The following is a 16,736-nucleotide window of genomic DNA, read 5'->3' as shown; positions in this document are numbered from 1 at the left end:
GTTCTGTCTTCTATAAAATATTCCCCACTCTCTCTGTGGGTTAAGATTAGAGGGAGAATCCTTAAGAAAATCACAAGGTCAAATCAATCCCTAGGAATACAATGGCTTTCTTTCTAGTCCTTACAGCGGAATGTTTTTATAGCCAAAATGTGTTTTTGCTGTAAGTTGCTTTTGCCCATCCCAGCATCTTCTATTTCCACACTCTGCAGACCACCAGATGTATAACAGACCATCAAAAACAACCACATAGTCCGTCTTCATTGGCATTTCATCTGAGCAGAGAGGTCAAGCAAAATGATGTATAATTACTTCCACTCCTCCCTAAATTCCACATATCTGGCAGAGCCACCAGTAACATACCACATCAACTACTCACAAAGCATAGACCCATGTTAGTCCAGTAGTTCCCAAGGAGAGAGAAAGAAGGGCAACAGACGATTAGAAAAAAACCCACAAAAATAACTCTGAAAGAACCGAATATGCATCACCAATTTAAGTATGGAAATAGGAGGAGTCATGAATTGCAAAAGCTTGAACACTGGTTTTTGCCCTTTGCAAAGTCACTTCCTTCTCTTCACCACACCTGTTTTTATCAGTGACGTTTCATTGTCAGATCATAGTGTAAGCTAGCACACATAAGGAAATACTAAAATCTTCTCCATTCAGTTGTGGATGTTACGTGTTGCTTTTCACAATTTCCATATGTTGAAGTTGTTTCTCTTCATCTTTTTGACGTGCTGGGTGAGATCAGGTAAGAGAGCCACTAAAAGTTCCTCTTGACTTTTTCCAAGCAAAGCAAACTAACTTTTCTAACTGCAAAATGACATGTAGATTAAACCTTATGAATCATGATTAATATAACAAACAATTAGTCAAGTGAACTTGACTGATTTGAAATTAGGACAAAGTTTTTCAGTGTAAGGTAAATAAAGAGAAAACATGATACCTTATCTCCTTCTGCATTTTTGTACACAAACATAGAAGTATGTGCACTTTGTATTGTGGAAGTGTATGAGAACTGTAAAATAGTTTTTGCAAAATAGTTTTAAACATAAGATGAGATTATTCAGCATTAATTTACTAGGTATGAAGACTTTCAAAGTGTATTTTACAAATGTATGAGTTTATTTTTTGTTATGTACACTATAATTTGTTTGTTAAAGCCGTTCCAATCAAAATATGTGTTTATGTAAGGTTCTCTCTGTCCTAGCCTCAAAAGCCACTAAGTGAAGACAAATATAAAAGAAATTGTACAAATTTAAACAGAAAACGGGGAAATGATATATATTTACTGGAATAAATACAACTGCCCAACTGATATTTATAATTTTCTCATGTGATAAAAGTACATATTTGAGTATTCTCTCATGAGGGTGTATAAAAAGCAATGTTAGTTATACGTTGCATTGTTCTCTTTAACACTACAAAAGTAATTTTCCCTCTCTTGATATTCACCCCTTCTTGTCAACTGTTGAGAATAGGCCACTTCCACCTTAATTGAATTGGCCTTGTTAGCACTGACCCCCCACTTAGTAAGGCAACTCCAATGTTTTCATGTGCTGTATATATATGCTGCTTACTACATTTTTCATTACATGCATCTGATGAACTGAGTTTTAGCCCACGAAAGCTTATGCCAAAATAAATTTGTTAGTCTCTAAGGTGCCACAAGGACTCCTCGTTGTTTTTGCTGATACAGACTAACACGGCTACCACTCTGAAACCTGAAACCAATAAATGTTGCCTCAAAAATGTGTGAAGTCGAATTTGCAAAGCTTCCTGTTTGCTTAATGATTTACTGCTGAACAGCCTCAAATTATTTATAAACATTTCAAATCCATGTGAGTTTTCATCTAATTCCACAATATAAAGTATGCATAAGTGTACAAAGCAGATGCTTTGTCCTTTTTCCTGTATTTACTTTTCAGTGAACACCTTTTATACTCTATTCATACTTGAAAGTAAACTTGTGAGATATGTTTAACTCTTATGTAGCATGCCTTTCAGCTAATAGGTTTCACTCATCTTTGATATCTCCAACAGGATAGGCCTTTGTGTTTCCATTGATCTAAGTCTGATCTCCCTTACATTGGTTTTATGCCCATGGAATTCCATTGACTTGAATGGAGTTATTCCTGATTTACAATGATGTAAGTGAGAGGAGAATTGAGCTTCATGAGTAGATATCAAAATAGTCCCATTAATGTGAAGGAACATTTCAATATTTAAGGTATCTCAGTGTAATTCACTACACAGGTTTGAGAAATACATGGTAATAATAATAATTTTATCTAATTGTAAGATAGTGATATCCATTTTGGATTTTCTAGAGGAAGAAGAGCTGTTTCATAGTACACCGAGGGAAAATGTTGTAAAGTTTAGCTGTGAATCTGAATATTTAAAATGCAATTAGATGTCTAAGTAATTTTTTTTTAACTGAAACTGTCTCCAGCATGTAGTTGTGGGTGTGTGAATGGCATGTGTGAGAGAGAATTTCTATTTTAGTTTTCTCACCTCACCTAACATTGTCATGATTTGAAAACCAGAAATTAAATTTGACAGATGATAACATTTCAGGATCTTGCCAATGTAAGACATTTAAATAGGACCTTTTGATGTTGTTAGTATGAAGATCAAAATAATTGCATCTGAATCTGAACTGTTCTTAAATTTCAGAGTTCCTCACTTTACTAAGATTCACTATATACCAGTCTATTAAAGATTACAGCCAGATGTGTCTTCTTTTATTAGTTATCTGATTTAGTGAGTCATATTAATCCACAAAGATGTAACCCATTAAATTATAACTGCCAATTACTTAAAAATAAAATAAAACATTTAAAACACTTTTATTCAGAAAAAAATTGGTATTTAATTTTAAAAGTCAGGAATTCCAAATATGTATTAATTATTGTTCCAATCATTTCTAATGAGGTGACTGAATGAATGAGCAGAGAGAAATTTTGTGCCTTTCCAGATGATAGAGCAGGAAGACTCAGGACTTTTTGTAACCCTGCTCTGTCACCTTATTTTGATTTTCATTAACCATGCATATATCCACTGTTCTTTGCAACGTCCAGTCCATTTCTTGCAGTAACCTTGCTTTGGCCTGGTTATCAATTATTCCACAAATAATTTGGCCTCTAATTATTCCGTCTGTTAATTGTTGAAATTCACATGATTTATCTTGGTTATATAGATTTGGAACATAGAGTTCAGAGATCTCACCTGTCAGTTGGTTTCTTGATTAAAAGAATATAAAGGACCTTTCCAAGTGACGTTCTTATGTGGATCACAGTATTCTTGATTTAAAAAAAAACAAAACACACCTTTGTCAGCTAGTTTGTAATCCTCTTCATGCTTCCACCGCAATGCACTGTGGATATCGAGGGCCTCTGGACCTGCCACGTGTAGCTGTGTGGGTGATTTAACCATGTCCACTTTCTCTGTAATGCCACTTGGTTCCAGAGAACTGTGAAAGTGCTGCAACCACGTCCTCCAATCTCTGCCAGATTCCCATTTATTTTTTTGCCTATTTATAGAATCCTCAGTAAACTGAAAACTTAGTTTAAATAACAAGCTTCCATGAAAAACTACCATTTAGGAGCAGAGTAGTTACTATTCCTCTTCCTACTTCTAACTTTCCAAAAGAAATTGACAGTTTGTATTTTTATACTTAGTTTTATATAAAGAGGCATATGACAGGAGAAACTGAGAACGGTTTGTTAAAATATTGGGGGCCCAACCTTCAGTTGGGTAAATCAGCTTTGAAGTCCATTGAGCTGTGTTGATTTACACTAGTGTGGATCTGGCCCCAGGTTTGTGTCACAGAGTTGGAATGAGCATAGGCTTTAGACGAGTTCAGAATGATAGAATGAATGGAAGTACTTCAATCTTTGTGGACAATTAGAGAAAGAAAGAGTGTAAAAGAATGGCCTTTTACATAGTCTAACTGATCAAACAATTGTCTAACATTTTTATTTTTCAGATACAGAACGAAAATGTCAAGAATTCACAGATCTTAGCATACACAATGCTTTAGCTGGGACAGATCTAAAAGTGAAACTGCTGTTGTACACAAGGACAAACCAAAACTGTTCTGAGAGTCTCAGTGAATATAATACAACAGCATCTACATATCTGGATGTGACCAAGAAAACTGTCTTTATAGTCCATGGCTTAAGACTAACAGGCTCTACACCAGTATGGCTGAACGACATGAAAGAACTTCTACTGTCTTTAGAGGACGTTAACCTCATTATAGTAGATTGGAACAGGGGTGCTACAACTGTAATTTATCATAATGCTGTCCACAACACCAGAAGAGTTGCAGAAATCTTAAAGAAATATATTGACCAGATGTTGGTAAGGTAGACATTTACCCTGGAGGTAAATGATTTAAAATAGTATAGCTTTGGGTGGTAAAAAAAAAAAAAGTGTTCAAAATATAGTGGTCTCAGAAAGAACACAATAAATACCATACTTTGAAACGTTTGTACTAATGCTTACATTAGTGACTGCATGAAGTTACTACTGCATCACTCACATATCTTTGTTCCCACATCTGCTCCCATTGACGTCAAAAGCAGTTTGGGCACTTTATTTCAATGGAACCGAGATTGTATTTGAATCACTTTGTCAGCAAGGAGTTTCAGATGCATTAAGCAAAGAGCTGCTATTTCAGAGGAGAAAGGTCACGTGAAGGATATGCAAAACTCTAGACCATTACATTATTAAAAATTGTTGCATCAGGTACTCCTTTAAGTACTAAATGAGATGCAAAGAAAGCCCACTTATGAACATTTCTTATATGGAATGATTATCAGAAATCATTGATATAAGGCAGTTAAAAACAGTTCTCCATTATACAAAATATTTTATATACCAGTGCTAACAGGAGCAGCTAAAACAATTGTTGATGAATAAAAGTCTGAGCCAAAGCCCATAAAGTCGGTGGAAAGACTTTACTAGGTTTAGGATCAGTCCTTAATGAAATGGACAAAAATAATTTAAAGTCTCATTTATTTAATTATCAATTTTATTGTTTGAATTTCTTCCATCCCCATCATTTCCCATCCTGAGCATTGTCAGAAAGTTTGAAGATTCTGTAACAAGAAAATATCTGCACAAAGGTTAACAGAGAAAGAAAGTGGGTTTTGGGGGAAAGTGGTAAGAAGAGATGACAGAAGATATGACACACCATAGCATGGCCTCTGGGATCAGCTAATGCTGGTTGGGTTGTACTTACTAATTTACAAAAATATGGTGGAAAACTGACATAAGACTAAAATAATTATAACAATGTAGGCACAGTCCCATACTGGGGTAGACAGGACTACATATTGCATAATCCCAGGTCCCTGATGCAGGCTACTGCTTGCCACTTACAGTAAGCAAGTAGGCTACCTAGTGGAACAGTGTCTGCACCATATGCATTGAGCAGATCATGCTCTGCTACAACTTGTGTTACAGTAAAATGTTCACGGAGGAGGGTAAAAAGTAGGGGTAAAGATGTTAAGGCCCAGGACTCCAAACGTCATGCTGACAAAATGATTGTCATGCAGCCATTTAGTTGTTAATTCACCTCCAGAACAGGAATAATGTATCATACCTCTAGAACTGATTGAGAGAAGTTCCCAATCCCATGACCTTGCAGGCTCTAGATCTGCTGGTATTGCCCGAGTCCTGCAATAGCTTTTTTTTTTTTTTTTTTTAAGTCACCTACTTCATATGGTAAGCATTGCCTCCTCTCAAGCATTCCTGCAGATGTAGACTTGCTGAACTGGCTATGTGATATCAGAGCTTGTTATTAGTATTTTTTAATTGTATTGGGATGGGGTCAGAGTTGCTTTTTCTAGAGAATCTGATAACACTCTGTCTCTTCTTCAAAAAAATCAATGAGATAGCCTGGAAGAAAGGTTACCAGCCTCCTTCATACATTTTTATAACTACTGTACAGTATAACTAGTACAGAAAGTTTAATAAAAAAGACACTTAAAATCCATCATTTTTAAAAGTCAGAAAAAAAAAACCCTAAAGTTTTAAGGAAAAGTAAATAGTAAAACTTAGTTTACTGAAGTCTATTCAGCTAACCATATTGTAAACCTTATGGTTAACATTTCTATAACCCATAATCATGCCTTTTTTTTTACTGACAGGCATATGGAGCTTCTCTTGACTCTATTCATATGATTGGAGTTAGCCTTGGGGCTCATATAGCTGGATTTGTTGGAGAAATGTATAATGGTAAACTTGGCAGAATTACAGGTAAGACTTTTAAACCTGCCACCCCCATTCTAGTTTATATTCCATCATTGTCTGAGTTAGCTGCATATCTAGGGTGACCAGATGTCCTGTTTTTAAAGGTACAATCCTGTTTTGGGGGACTTTTTCTTATATAGGTGCCTATTACGCCCCCACCCCCTGTCCTGTTTTTTCACAGTTGCTATCTGGTCATCCTATGCATACCACATGCGTGCCACTGTTGAAAAATCAACACATAGGACACGATTAAATTTAGTAAGACAATGGATCAAATGCATCCTTGATGTAAATCAAGAGATTAATTTGACCCAATATAACAGTAGCATAAACAGTATTTAGAAATATTACATTTTAAATTTTTTTTAATCCACTACAAAAATTCGTCCTAGGATTTAAGTCACTTTGGAGAAAAAAAAAATTGTGGCCAAAATGTTCAAACCTACTTGACTAAAGTTAGAATCCTAAATGAGAGTTGCAAGTGCCTAGCACCCTCGCAGATCAGGCTACCTGCATTAGAGGAGCTTAAATATGGATTTAAAAACCTAATTTTAGGCCTAGGGCCTGATCAAGCATTGTATGTACCGTATATACTCGTTGATAAGCCGAATTTTTTTAGTAAAAAGGGAAGTTCCAGAGAAGGGGGTCGGCTTATGAACGGGTATAGAGAGGGAGAGGTGGGACACAGCCACTGGCCCCAACAGCGGCAGCACAGCCAGCAGAGCCAGAAGGGAAGAGGCGGGGCCAGAGTCTCGCTGCTTCTGGCCACGCTGCTCTCCCCCCAGCCTCCGAAGCAGCTGCAGCTCCGGGGCTGGCAGGCTGCAGCCGTGATGCTCGGCCCCACCCCCCAGAGCAGGCTGTGGCTGCGCTGCCCACCCCGCCCCGCCGGAGCATGCTGCAGCTGTACCGCCCGGCCCAGCCCACTGGAACATGCTACCGCCACTCCGCCCGGTTTGGCCCGCCGGAGCAGGCTGCAGGTGTGCTGCCCAGCCTGCCGGAGCAGCTCCAGCCAGGCCAGAGACATCCTCCCCTGGCCCTCCCCAGATAATGTGGGAAGGGATGGGATGGGGAGAGTATGGGGGTCCCAGTCTAGGGGTAGGGTCATGTGAGACATGGTCACAGGAGTTACTCTCCTAACCCCCAGCTTCTCCCCCCCCAAAAAAAATTTCCCCACCAGTTGCTGTTCCTGCCCGTCAGGGTAAGCAGCTGGCGCGCTGGGACACTTTGTTTACTTAGGTTTACCTCCATGCCTGCGGACGCGAGGTAAACAAACCATCTCGGCCCGCCAGTGGCTTATCCTGATGGCCCAGGAGCCAAAGTTTGCTGACCCCTGAATTATAGGTTCGGCTTATGAACGGGTCATAAAAAACTTTCCATTTTTACTTATCCATCTTTCGGGGGTCGGCTTATAAATGAACCGGCTTATGATCAAGTATATACGGTATTTCAGAATTCCTGTTGACTTCAGTGGGAGGTTTGGAAGCATGTTAATATCAGTGGAACATGGGTGCATAAAAATACAGGATGGAGACCCTACATTTGAGGGATTTGTGGCAGAGATGAACAAAGCTAAGCCATTTACTTCACCAAGTTTCAAGAAACCAGCTTCTATTTTGATTCTTGTGTGTTCAGACCTGTCATTCTCTGAATTTCAGATTCACAAATACTAAATTTCACATGAAAACTCAGTCAAAACCTGACCAGTTTCACCTGGTTTTTCATTAAACTGTGTTTAACCACAAATTTCAGATAATTTCAACACAAATCTAGAAATGGGGCATGGCTCGCTTGGAATCAGGACCTCTGAAAATGTTATACCATGTTCTTTTGGCGTCACAGTTTGGAAGTTTTTGCCTGAAATACGCCACTCACTTAGCAAACATTGTTTCTGCTGGGCAAGAATAAAGCAGTTCTGCTGACTCAGAACCATGGTGTAGGTGGCTTGTTACTCCCCTAGATAAAAGGGAGGTGGGAGTGGCTCTTTGGGTGTAGAGAATCTAGGATGTGGACTGAGCAGTCCTTTAGTAGGAACCCTAGGAGATACTAAGTCTGGAGTGAAGGCTTGAACTGTATTGTTAATTTATTAATATAGAAAGGGGTGAGTCTTTGTGCATGAACTATGTGTTAGAATAGATTGTAAAGGCATTTATTCAAACATGGGTGTTGAGGGGGGGTCTCAGAAGAAATTTTTTGGTAGCCTCAAAGTGCGGCCACCAACTCTTGCTGGTGACCATTCTGACAATTTTTCCTAAAATGTTTAATTAACTTTAGGAAAAACAAATAAATATGCACATATACACATCCAAATCATTGTAATTTATGTAGATTTTTATTGCATACTCAGTCATAATAATATACAGTTGTCTTATTCTTTACTGGACCCAAACAGAATAGAAACAAATAATGTACTTTGCACATTCTTGTCTTTTGTTGCATCACCACCCAGGAGGCTGTGGCCACATGAAAAGCCTCTGGTGGCCACATGCAGCCACGGTGGCCGCATTTGAGAAAAAATTAGGTGAAAAAATTATTATTGAAATAGAGCCCTAGAAAAATAATGCCCACATGATTCTTCTTTTCTTTCAGGTCTTGACCCAGCTGGCCCTTCATTCAGTGGGAAACCACCAAATGAGAGATTGGATCATACAGATGCACAGTTTGTTGATGTCATTCATACTGATATAGATGGTAATGACATAGCTTATACTTTCCTATTTGAGTTTAGGGGGAAATATACAAACTGGAATGCAGGAGTAGCAAAGAGGAGGGGAGAAAGTCAATTAGGAGCATCTAAGTAATGTTGCTCTGGTTCATTCTGATAAACAGGAGTAGTTCTGAGTTGTTGCTATCTAAGGGTCTGATCCCATTGTACTAAATGGGAGTCTTTCCATTGACTTCAGTGGCATTAAATAAGTCCTTATGTGCCTGTTCAAAATGAAAATGGAATTCATTTTAGAGATGAAGGACCCAATCCTTCTGTTCTTATATGAAGGGTTTGGTTGTCATCAATCGGACTATTTCGAGCAACCTAAAGGTTTCAGCTCTAGATCCAAAACTAATTAGTATCAGGACTTTTTTAATTTAAAAAATCAACAAATGTGTAGGCCAGATGATTCACTCCCACACAACTCTCCTTTTGTTCATAGGACGCTGAGAAGTAGACTATTTTCTAGTAATTTATGTCTATATTATTCTAGTAAATGCACTTTGAAGGAAGAAGAATTCATGCAGTCTGCCCAGGAAATCAAAATATGTGTAAATATAATGGGTCAATTGATACTGTGTTCTTTGTAGGCTAGTTAAGCATTAAGATAATTTGTACAATGCTCACATCATGTCCATACACGCATCTAGAACTGTGAACATTTTAATACTACGGGGCCAAATTCTGCTGTCATATAGGCAGCTACCACTCCCATTGACTTCTGTGGAGGATGGACTTTAACTTAGGATGGATTTAGAGCCACTATTGAGAGTCCTGAGAAGAACCACATTAATGTAATGCTGAAATCAAGATTTTCATCATACAAAAAATCAAGAAAGTCAGTCAGGATTTCCACAGCACCATAATTCTGCCAAAGAATAATTAGTTCTGATGATTTTTAAGAGCACAAAAAGTCTCTCATCTCTGACCTTTGGTCATATGTATCATAATAGGGTCTCAATAATAATATTAACAGTTAACATTAATGTATTGACTTACATATTAAGACATATTAAAACATTAATCTTTAAAACACCTTGGCCTGGTAAACTAAGATCATATGCAGTAAAATGAATAAGTATAGTAGAACCTTAGCATTATGAACACCTCAGGAATGGAGGTTGTTCGTAACTCTGAAATGTTCGTAAATCTGAACAAAATGTTATGGGTGTTCTTTCAAAAGTTTATAACTGAACATTGAGTTAATACAGCTTTGAAACCTTACTATGCAGAAGAAAACCAACTTTCCCTTTATATTTTTAGTCGTTTACTTTTAACACAGTACTGCACTGTATTTACTTTTTTTTTTTTTTTGTCTCTGCTGCTGCCTGATTGTGTACTTGCAATTTCAAATTAGGTGTGTAGTTGACCGGTTCAGTTCAGTTCAGAACTCTGGTGTTCAAAACTCTGAGGTTCTACTGTATACATGTGTGTTTAAAGTATATGGATCTAATCCAAAGTGCACTAAAATCAGTGAGAGTCTTTGAGGGGCTAGGAAGGCTGGAAGTCAGTTCCTTTCCATTCTACTACATTGTATTGACGTTTGCTAGTTTATCTCAGGGCTCAGTATTATGAGCACAGAATGAAAAACCCTAATTAAACTAACATGGATGCAGAATTTTGATTGCTGAGGCAAACCAGAGCTCTGAATTTCCTGACCTTTGTGCAATTAAAATCCCTACCACAACACTATGTAAACATAGGGTTCTAGTCTTCTTTCATTCCATGCATGGCAATCTCGTTGGTGTCAATGGGGGTCCTGTGCAAATATGTGGTTAGAATATAGCCCACTGATTTTTGCATATTATTACTTTTGTTTTTAAAGAAAATAACATGATTAAAAGGGGGGGAGGGAAGTGCAACTAGAGAAAAAGGACCATATTCAGTTTGTCTCAGTAGGAGTGCTATGTACAGAACAAGAGGAAAATAAGCCCCAGAAACTTTTATTTACCTTTAAGACTGTCGCGGGGTAATGACTCACCGGTGCGGCGCCTCCTGCTGGTTGTCCAAGGAATTAGCTCTTTTCCAGCTCTGGAGCGCCCTCTGCCAGCTGATGTCTCGCCTGCCCCCGTGTCTCTCCTGGACCCCTGTGCCCTTTGCCCAGGGGTTCTGCCCACCACAGTACTCCCTGTGTCTGGGTCTCCCCTCCCAGGGGAACCCCCAACCCTCTATCCCCACCTTGCCTCAGTGGCTACTGCCAGTCTCCATCTAGCCCCCACTCACTGGGGCAGACTGCAGTTGGTATACCACTCATCATCGGCAAGGGGGGTTAGGACCTGCTGCCTTTACCTATCTCTGGGCTGCCCCCCTGCAGCCCCAGTACCTTTTTGGCCTTCTTAACAAGGCCTGCAGCCTGCGGTTTTACTACGCTGGAGCTCCCTAGCTTCCCTTGCCCTTCGCCAACACTGCTCCACCTCAGGTACCCTTCTCAGCTACCAGGCAGACAGGTCTTTCTCTCTCAGGAAGCTAGAGAGAGAGTGTGTGTCAGCCTCTGGCCCTCAGCCCTCTTATAGGGCCAGCTGTGGTCTGATTGGGGCATGCTGCTTTCCTCAATCAGCCTAGCTTTTCCCCCACCACAGCCCTCTCCCAGGGCTGTTTTAACCCCTTCAGGGCAGGAGCGGGGTGACCCGTACAAAGCCTTAGTAAACATTATTGTGTAATTATAAATTATCATTTGAAAATTCCATTGATGTACTTTATTACCTCAGATGTTTTTACTTTAGTTCTAGGCTTCAGGAAACCTTTAGGAAATATCGATTTCTATCCAAATGGAGGAGCAGATCAGCCTGGCTGTCCACAAACACTGTTTGGTGGTAAATAAAGATATGTTCATTTTAATTCAGAAAAGAGCATGACAGAAGATGTATCCAGTTAATCAACTAAGGTTTGGTAAGGCAAAACTAAAATCAGTGGGGTTTGCATGTATAGAACTGTTGGGATGGCTGATCCCAATGTATTCTTTTTCTTTCCCACTCTGCTACTGGATAAATGAGAATTAGTCCATGCATACTGCTACCTAGATTTTGACCAAAATACCTGCTGTATCTTATTATTTACAATGTATACAGTGTGTGTAAGATGCTTACTACCTTTGTATATGTGTATATCAGGGGTCGGCAACGTTTGGCACGCGGCTCGCTAGGGTAAGCACCCTGGCAGGCCGGGCCAGTTTATTTACCTGCTGACACGGCAGGTTCGGCCGATCGTGGCCCCCACTGGCTGCGGTTCGCCATCCCGGGCCAATGGGGGCAGCGGGAAGCCACGGCCAGCACATCCCTCGGCCCGCTCTGCTTCCCGCCGCCCCCATTGGCCCGGGATGGCGAACCGCGGCGAGTGGGGGCCGCGATCGGCCGAACCTGCCGAGTAAGCAGGTAAATAAACTGGCCCGGCCCGCCAGGGTGCTTACCCTGGTGATCCGCGTGCCGAATGTTGCCAACCCCTGGTGTATATAGTCATGCCAGGCTTAGGGTACAGAAGTTGTACAACATCCTTCTCTCAGAGAGTTTACATTGAAAAGGTGATATAGTATTACAGACTGCAGCTGTATTGCCTTTCCACAGACCCCTTCTGCAGTGGGGACCTCCCTGTTAAGAGGGATGTCCACTGGGCAGCTGTGACCAGGGAGAGTTCCTGGTAGAATGGCTACAGCAGAGCCCCACTGCCAAGAGTAATGTGGGACCACAAGAGACCAGAACTGCTGTGGCGGGCCCTGTGAGGATGGCTCTGGATGCTTGAGAATCCATTAGGATTCCCGGGCATCTGCAGTGTTATGGAAAGGTCCTACAGCCTAGTTTGTGGGGAGAGAGGAACTTGCCCCCCAGAAGAACAGCATGGGGGAAATCTTGATGAGGTGATGCTCCCAGAAGATCGTTCTCCCTGAGCTCCCTCTCATGTGAGGGGCAATTTGGCCCATTTTGACTTGGGCCCATGTTTAATCTCAATAACTCTGTAAATTTTGCAAGAGAGCTCAGTACAATACTTTTTCTATGTACACAGCCCCTTTGTTCAGCAACTGTATACTCTAGCTCCTCATCTTTTATTTTTGGATAGGTATAAATCCATTCCTCACCTTTGAAAGCTGGTAGCCAAATAAACCACAAATCAACCTTCTCCCTGAGCAGTAGGGAATAATTTAGTCATTAGCAAGAACTGAAATGTATTTTGTTGTGTGGCTAATATTAATTCTCTTTAAGAATAGATAATTCAGTACATATTCCTTGCATATTTAATTTTTCCTTTTTAATTAAAGGATCTCAGTTTTTTAAATGTGATCATCAGAGATCTGTTTTCTTGTTCCTGTCATCCTTGAAACGGAGTTGCAACATAACAACATACCCTTGTGATTCATACTTGGATTACAGGAATGGAAAATGTGCCAACTGTGAAGCTTTTCAACCAATGCCATGTCCAGAACTGGGTAAGAGTTACATGTTGGTGTCTGTTTTGTAAGTTGGAAGGACAAATAATGTATTGGTGACGTTTTCATAGCAGTCTCCTAATTGAAAATAGCTGTTTCTCAGGTAGCTTAGACTTCGTATTCATATTGCAGCCTGCTGTAAATATTACAGGAGACATTGACAGATCTGTGGAAAGGGGTTGCTTGCAGAACTACCTAGCATCTAAAAATAATCTAAAGTTTTAATGCTATGACTGCTTTTTTAAAGGCCCCTAGATTCATTGCAGGGGTTAAATCCATATAAACTTTCTTCACTGGGCTTACTAGTCCAAAACAGAGGCAGGCAACAAAAATAATTAGAATCATGTAGAAATGTAAGGTTAGGGAGAGATTGAAGAGATTGAGACAGTTTCATTTAGAGAGGAGATGAATAAGAGGGGCATGATAGAAATATGCATAATAATGAATGGTAAAGAAGTTAAATCAGGCATACCCATGTACCCTCTTTCATAGCACAAGAATAAGGAGACAATTAATGAGACTGGCAACAAATTTTAAAATGGGTAAAATGGAAATACTTTTTACATTGAGTCCAAGAGTTTAGTAGGATTCAGAGTGGATTAAACCTTTATAAGATAAAATATCCACAAATACATTATACAGGAAGCATATCAACCCTCATAATTCAGTGATAAGCTAACCGATAATTTATGGGAAGAACAGGAAGAAACTTTACCTGTGGACCTTTTCCTTAATTGTTCAGTAGGAGGTTTCTTATGTCTTCCTCTGAAGCAGTTGGTAATGACCATTTTTGGAATAAGATACTAGACAAGATGGTCCCCTGCTCTAATCCAGAATGACAATTCTTATGATCTTAGTATAGCAGGAGAAGTATGTTAAGTGGCCTACTGAAGACTGAAAGGATATATATATTATCTGTTGGACTGGCTGGATGATTTTTATGTTTTCCAAATAAGTTTTCTTTCCCAATTAATGCACTGAAAAATTACGATAACATTTATAACCTTGAGTAATTTGCTCTTTTGTATTTGTTGCTATTTTGCTTAGTACTCTAATGTTGAATTAATAAAATTTGTATTTCAGGTTATTTTGCTGATAAGTGGAAAAACTATTTAATCCAAAAAGACCCTCCGGAGACAAAGGCTTATTTTGATACCTCAGGCCAAGAACCATTCTGCAGTAAGTGACTGACCATGCATTACTTTTTTACACTTACCAAACTTGTCACTGATTATTAACTGATCCAGAAAAGATGACATGTTCTTGATTAAATTTTGAACAGTGCTTCTATATGACTTGTAAAATACTATAATAAAAAGAATCTAAACAGTCAGTTAAATGTCAGTGTATAGAATGGGGAAAGGAGAGGGATGATCTGGCCAGAATAGCGAGCAACGAGTGAGCTAACAGGAAAGAGAGAGAAATGCGGCTGCATTGGATATGGAGAAAGATGGACTGTTAGGAGGGAAAGGGGAGCCAGAGAGCTAGGCTAGTTAGTTACAGAGGAGAGGCTGGGTGAGAGAACTTGCTTAGAAGGGAACATGGTTGTACTGTACATATACCTTCTTGGTAGTCCATCGATTCGATGATGACAAATCTGTGCAAATCATCAGTTGTTCGTCTTATGGTGTGGCCTCTGATGGCTATACAAGCCAATTCTAGAGGTGCACATTTTGCTGCAGATGGTGCATGGGAAGTTCGCGGTCAGTGGATTGTGCGCTGCTGATGCTCTGTGACGTCGTTCGCGTGCCTCTTGTAGATGCCGGCAGCGGTCTTCCTCAAAGGTGATGCAGGTATTTCTGACTGTTGCACGCCACTGTGTTCTGTCGCTGACGGCGTCCTCAAGATCCCTAGGTTTGATACTGCTGTACTGCAGATTGGCTTTGATGGTGTCCTTGTAACGTTTCCGTGGACGACCTATATGCCGGATGCCCTGGGAGAGCTCACCATACAGAAGCTGACGGGGGATTCTGTTAGCATCCATGCGGCTGACATGTCCGGTCCAACGTAGCTGTGACTTCATGATCATCATTTTGATGCTTGTCATCTGGGCTCTCTCGAGGACCTCGAGATTGGGCACTTTGTCTTGCCAGCGGATCTTCATGATGTTATGGAGGCAGCGCATGTGAAATGCTTCGAACTGCTTGATGTGACACCTATATAGTGTCCATGTTTCGCACCCGTAAAAAAGAGATGAAAGAACAACAGCTCTGTACACAAGCAGTTTTGTTGACATCCAGATGTTATAGTGATTTAAAACTTTGACACGCAGACAGCCAAGTGCCTGGCTTGCTTTGGATATTCGTGCATTGATCTCATTATCCAGTCATCCATCACTGGATATGACATTACCCAGATATTTAAAGTTCTCCACTACTTTCAGCTGAGTGCCGTCGATGGAGATACTCGAGACAGAAGCATTTGATCCAGGTGCAGGTTGATGGAGAACTTTTGTCTTTCCGAGGCTGATAGTCCGAAAAGTTGCAAGGCCTCAGCAATCTTGTTGACAATGTGCTGAAGATCATTTTCAGTGTGAGCCATGAGGGCACAGTCGTCAGCAAAGAGTGCCTCAAGAAGGAGTTTCTGCATTGTCTTAGTCTTTGCATTCAGGCGACGGAGGTCAAAAAGTGAACCGTCGTGCCGGTATTTCAAGTATATACCTTGGTCCAGATCTTTCACTGCATGGTTAAGGACACATGCAAAGAACAGGTTAAATAGGACAGGAGCGAGAACACATCCTTGTTTCACGCCGTTGGTGATGTTAAAGGGGGCTGATGTGGCTCCATCAGACAATACATCGCCTGTCATGCTGTCATGAAAAAGGCGTATAATCTGGACACATTTTCTTGGGCAGCCAAGTCATGTTAGAATGGTCCAAAGGGCTTCCCTGTTGACGGTATCAAACACCTTAGTCAGATCTATGAAGACAGCATACAGGTGCATGTTCTGTTCAATGCACTTCTCTTGTATTTGTGTGACAGTAAACACCATGTCGACTGTGCTCCGGGCAGGTCGAAAACCACATTGACTTTCAGGTAGATTTGCGTCGGAAATACTGGCTATTAGGCGGTTCAAGATGATGCGGGCGATGATCTTCCCTCCAACAGAGAGGAGGGATATGCCTCTATAGTTTCTACAGTCTGCTTTGCTGCCTTTGTTCTTTAAAAGAGAGAAAATAGTAGCATCGCAAAGGTCCTGTGGTATGTTTTTGTCCTCCCAGATGTTGATGATCACGCTGTGGAACGCTGCTAGTGCTGCTGGACCTGCTGCTTTATGTATCTCTGCTGGTATCCCATCTTTTCCAGGAGCTTTCCCTGAACTCATCTGGCTAACAGCTTTCTTAATCTCATTTAT

General features: G+C 40.3%; 1 protein-coding gene across 4 annotated transcripts in view; it reads left to right on the top strand.

The window, feature by feature from the left end:
* LIPI (lipase I) overlaps positions 1-16,736 on the top strand; it is a 36,687-nt gene that overhangs the window by 7,727 nt on the left and 12,224 nt on the right. For 2 of the 4 annotated variants that reach the window (XM_065575832.1, XM_005294630.5), the window contains exons 1-7: positions 371-751; positions 3,989-4,365; positions 6,159-6,267; positions 8,848-8,949; positions 11,689-11,778; positions 13,215-13,382; positions 14,466-14,561. In XM_065575832.1, coding sequence (XP_065431904.1) covers positions 673-751; positions 3,989-4,365; positions 6,159-6,267; positions 8,848-8,949; positions 11,689-11,778; positions 13,215-13,382; positions 14,466-14,561 — 1,021 coding nt within the window. In that variant the 5' untranslated portion in view covers positions 371-672. Of the gene's footprint in view, positions 1-370; positions 752-3,988; positions 4,366-6,158; positions 6,268-8,847; positions 8,950-11,688; positions 11,779-13,214; positions 13,383-14,465; positions 14,562-16,736 lie in introns of those variants that run through there. The other 2 variants (XM_065575827.1, XM_065575820.1) reach the window with 1 other exon arrangement.

This window comes from Chrysemys picta, chromosome 1, assembly GCF_011386835.1.
Source record: "Chrysemys picta bellii isolate R12L10 chromosome 1, ASM1138683v2, whole genome shotgun sequence".
Lineage (NCBI taxonomy): Eukaryota > Metazoa > Chordata > Testudines > Emydidae > Chrysemys > Chrysemys picta.
This window is presented reverse-complemented; position numbering and strand designations above follow the sequence as displayed.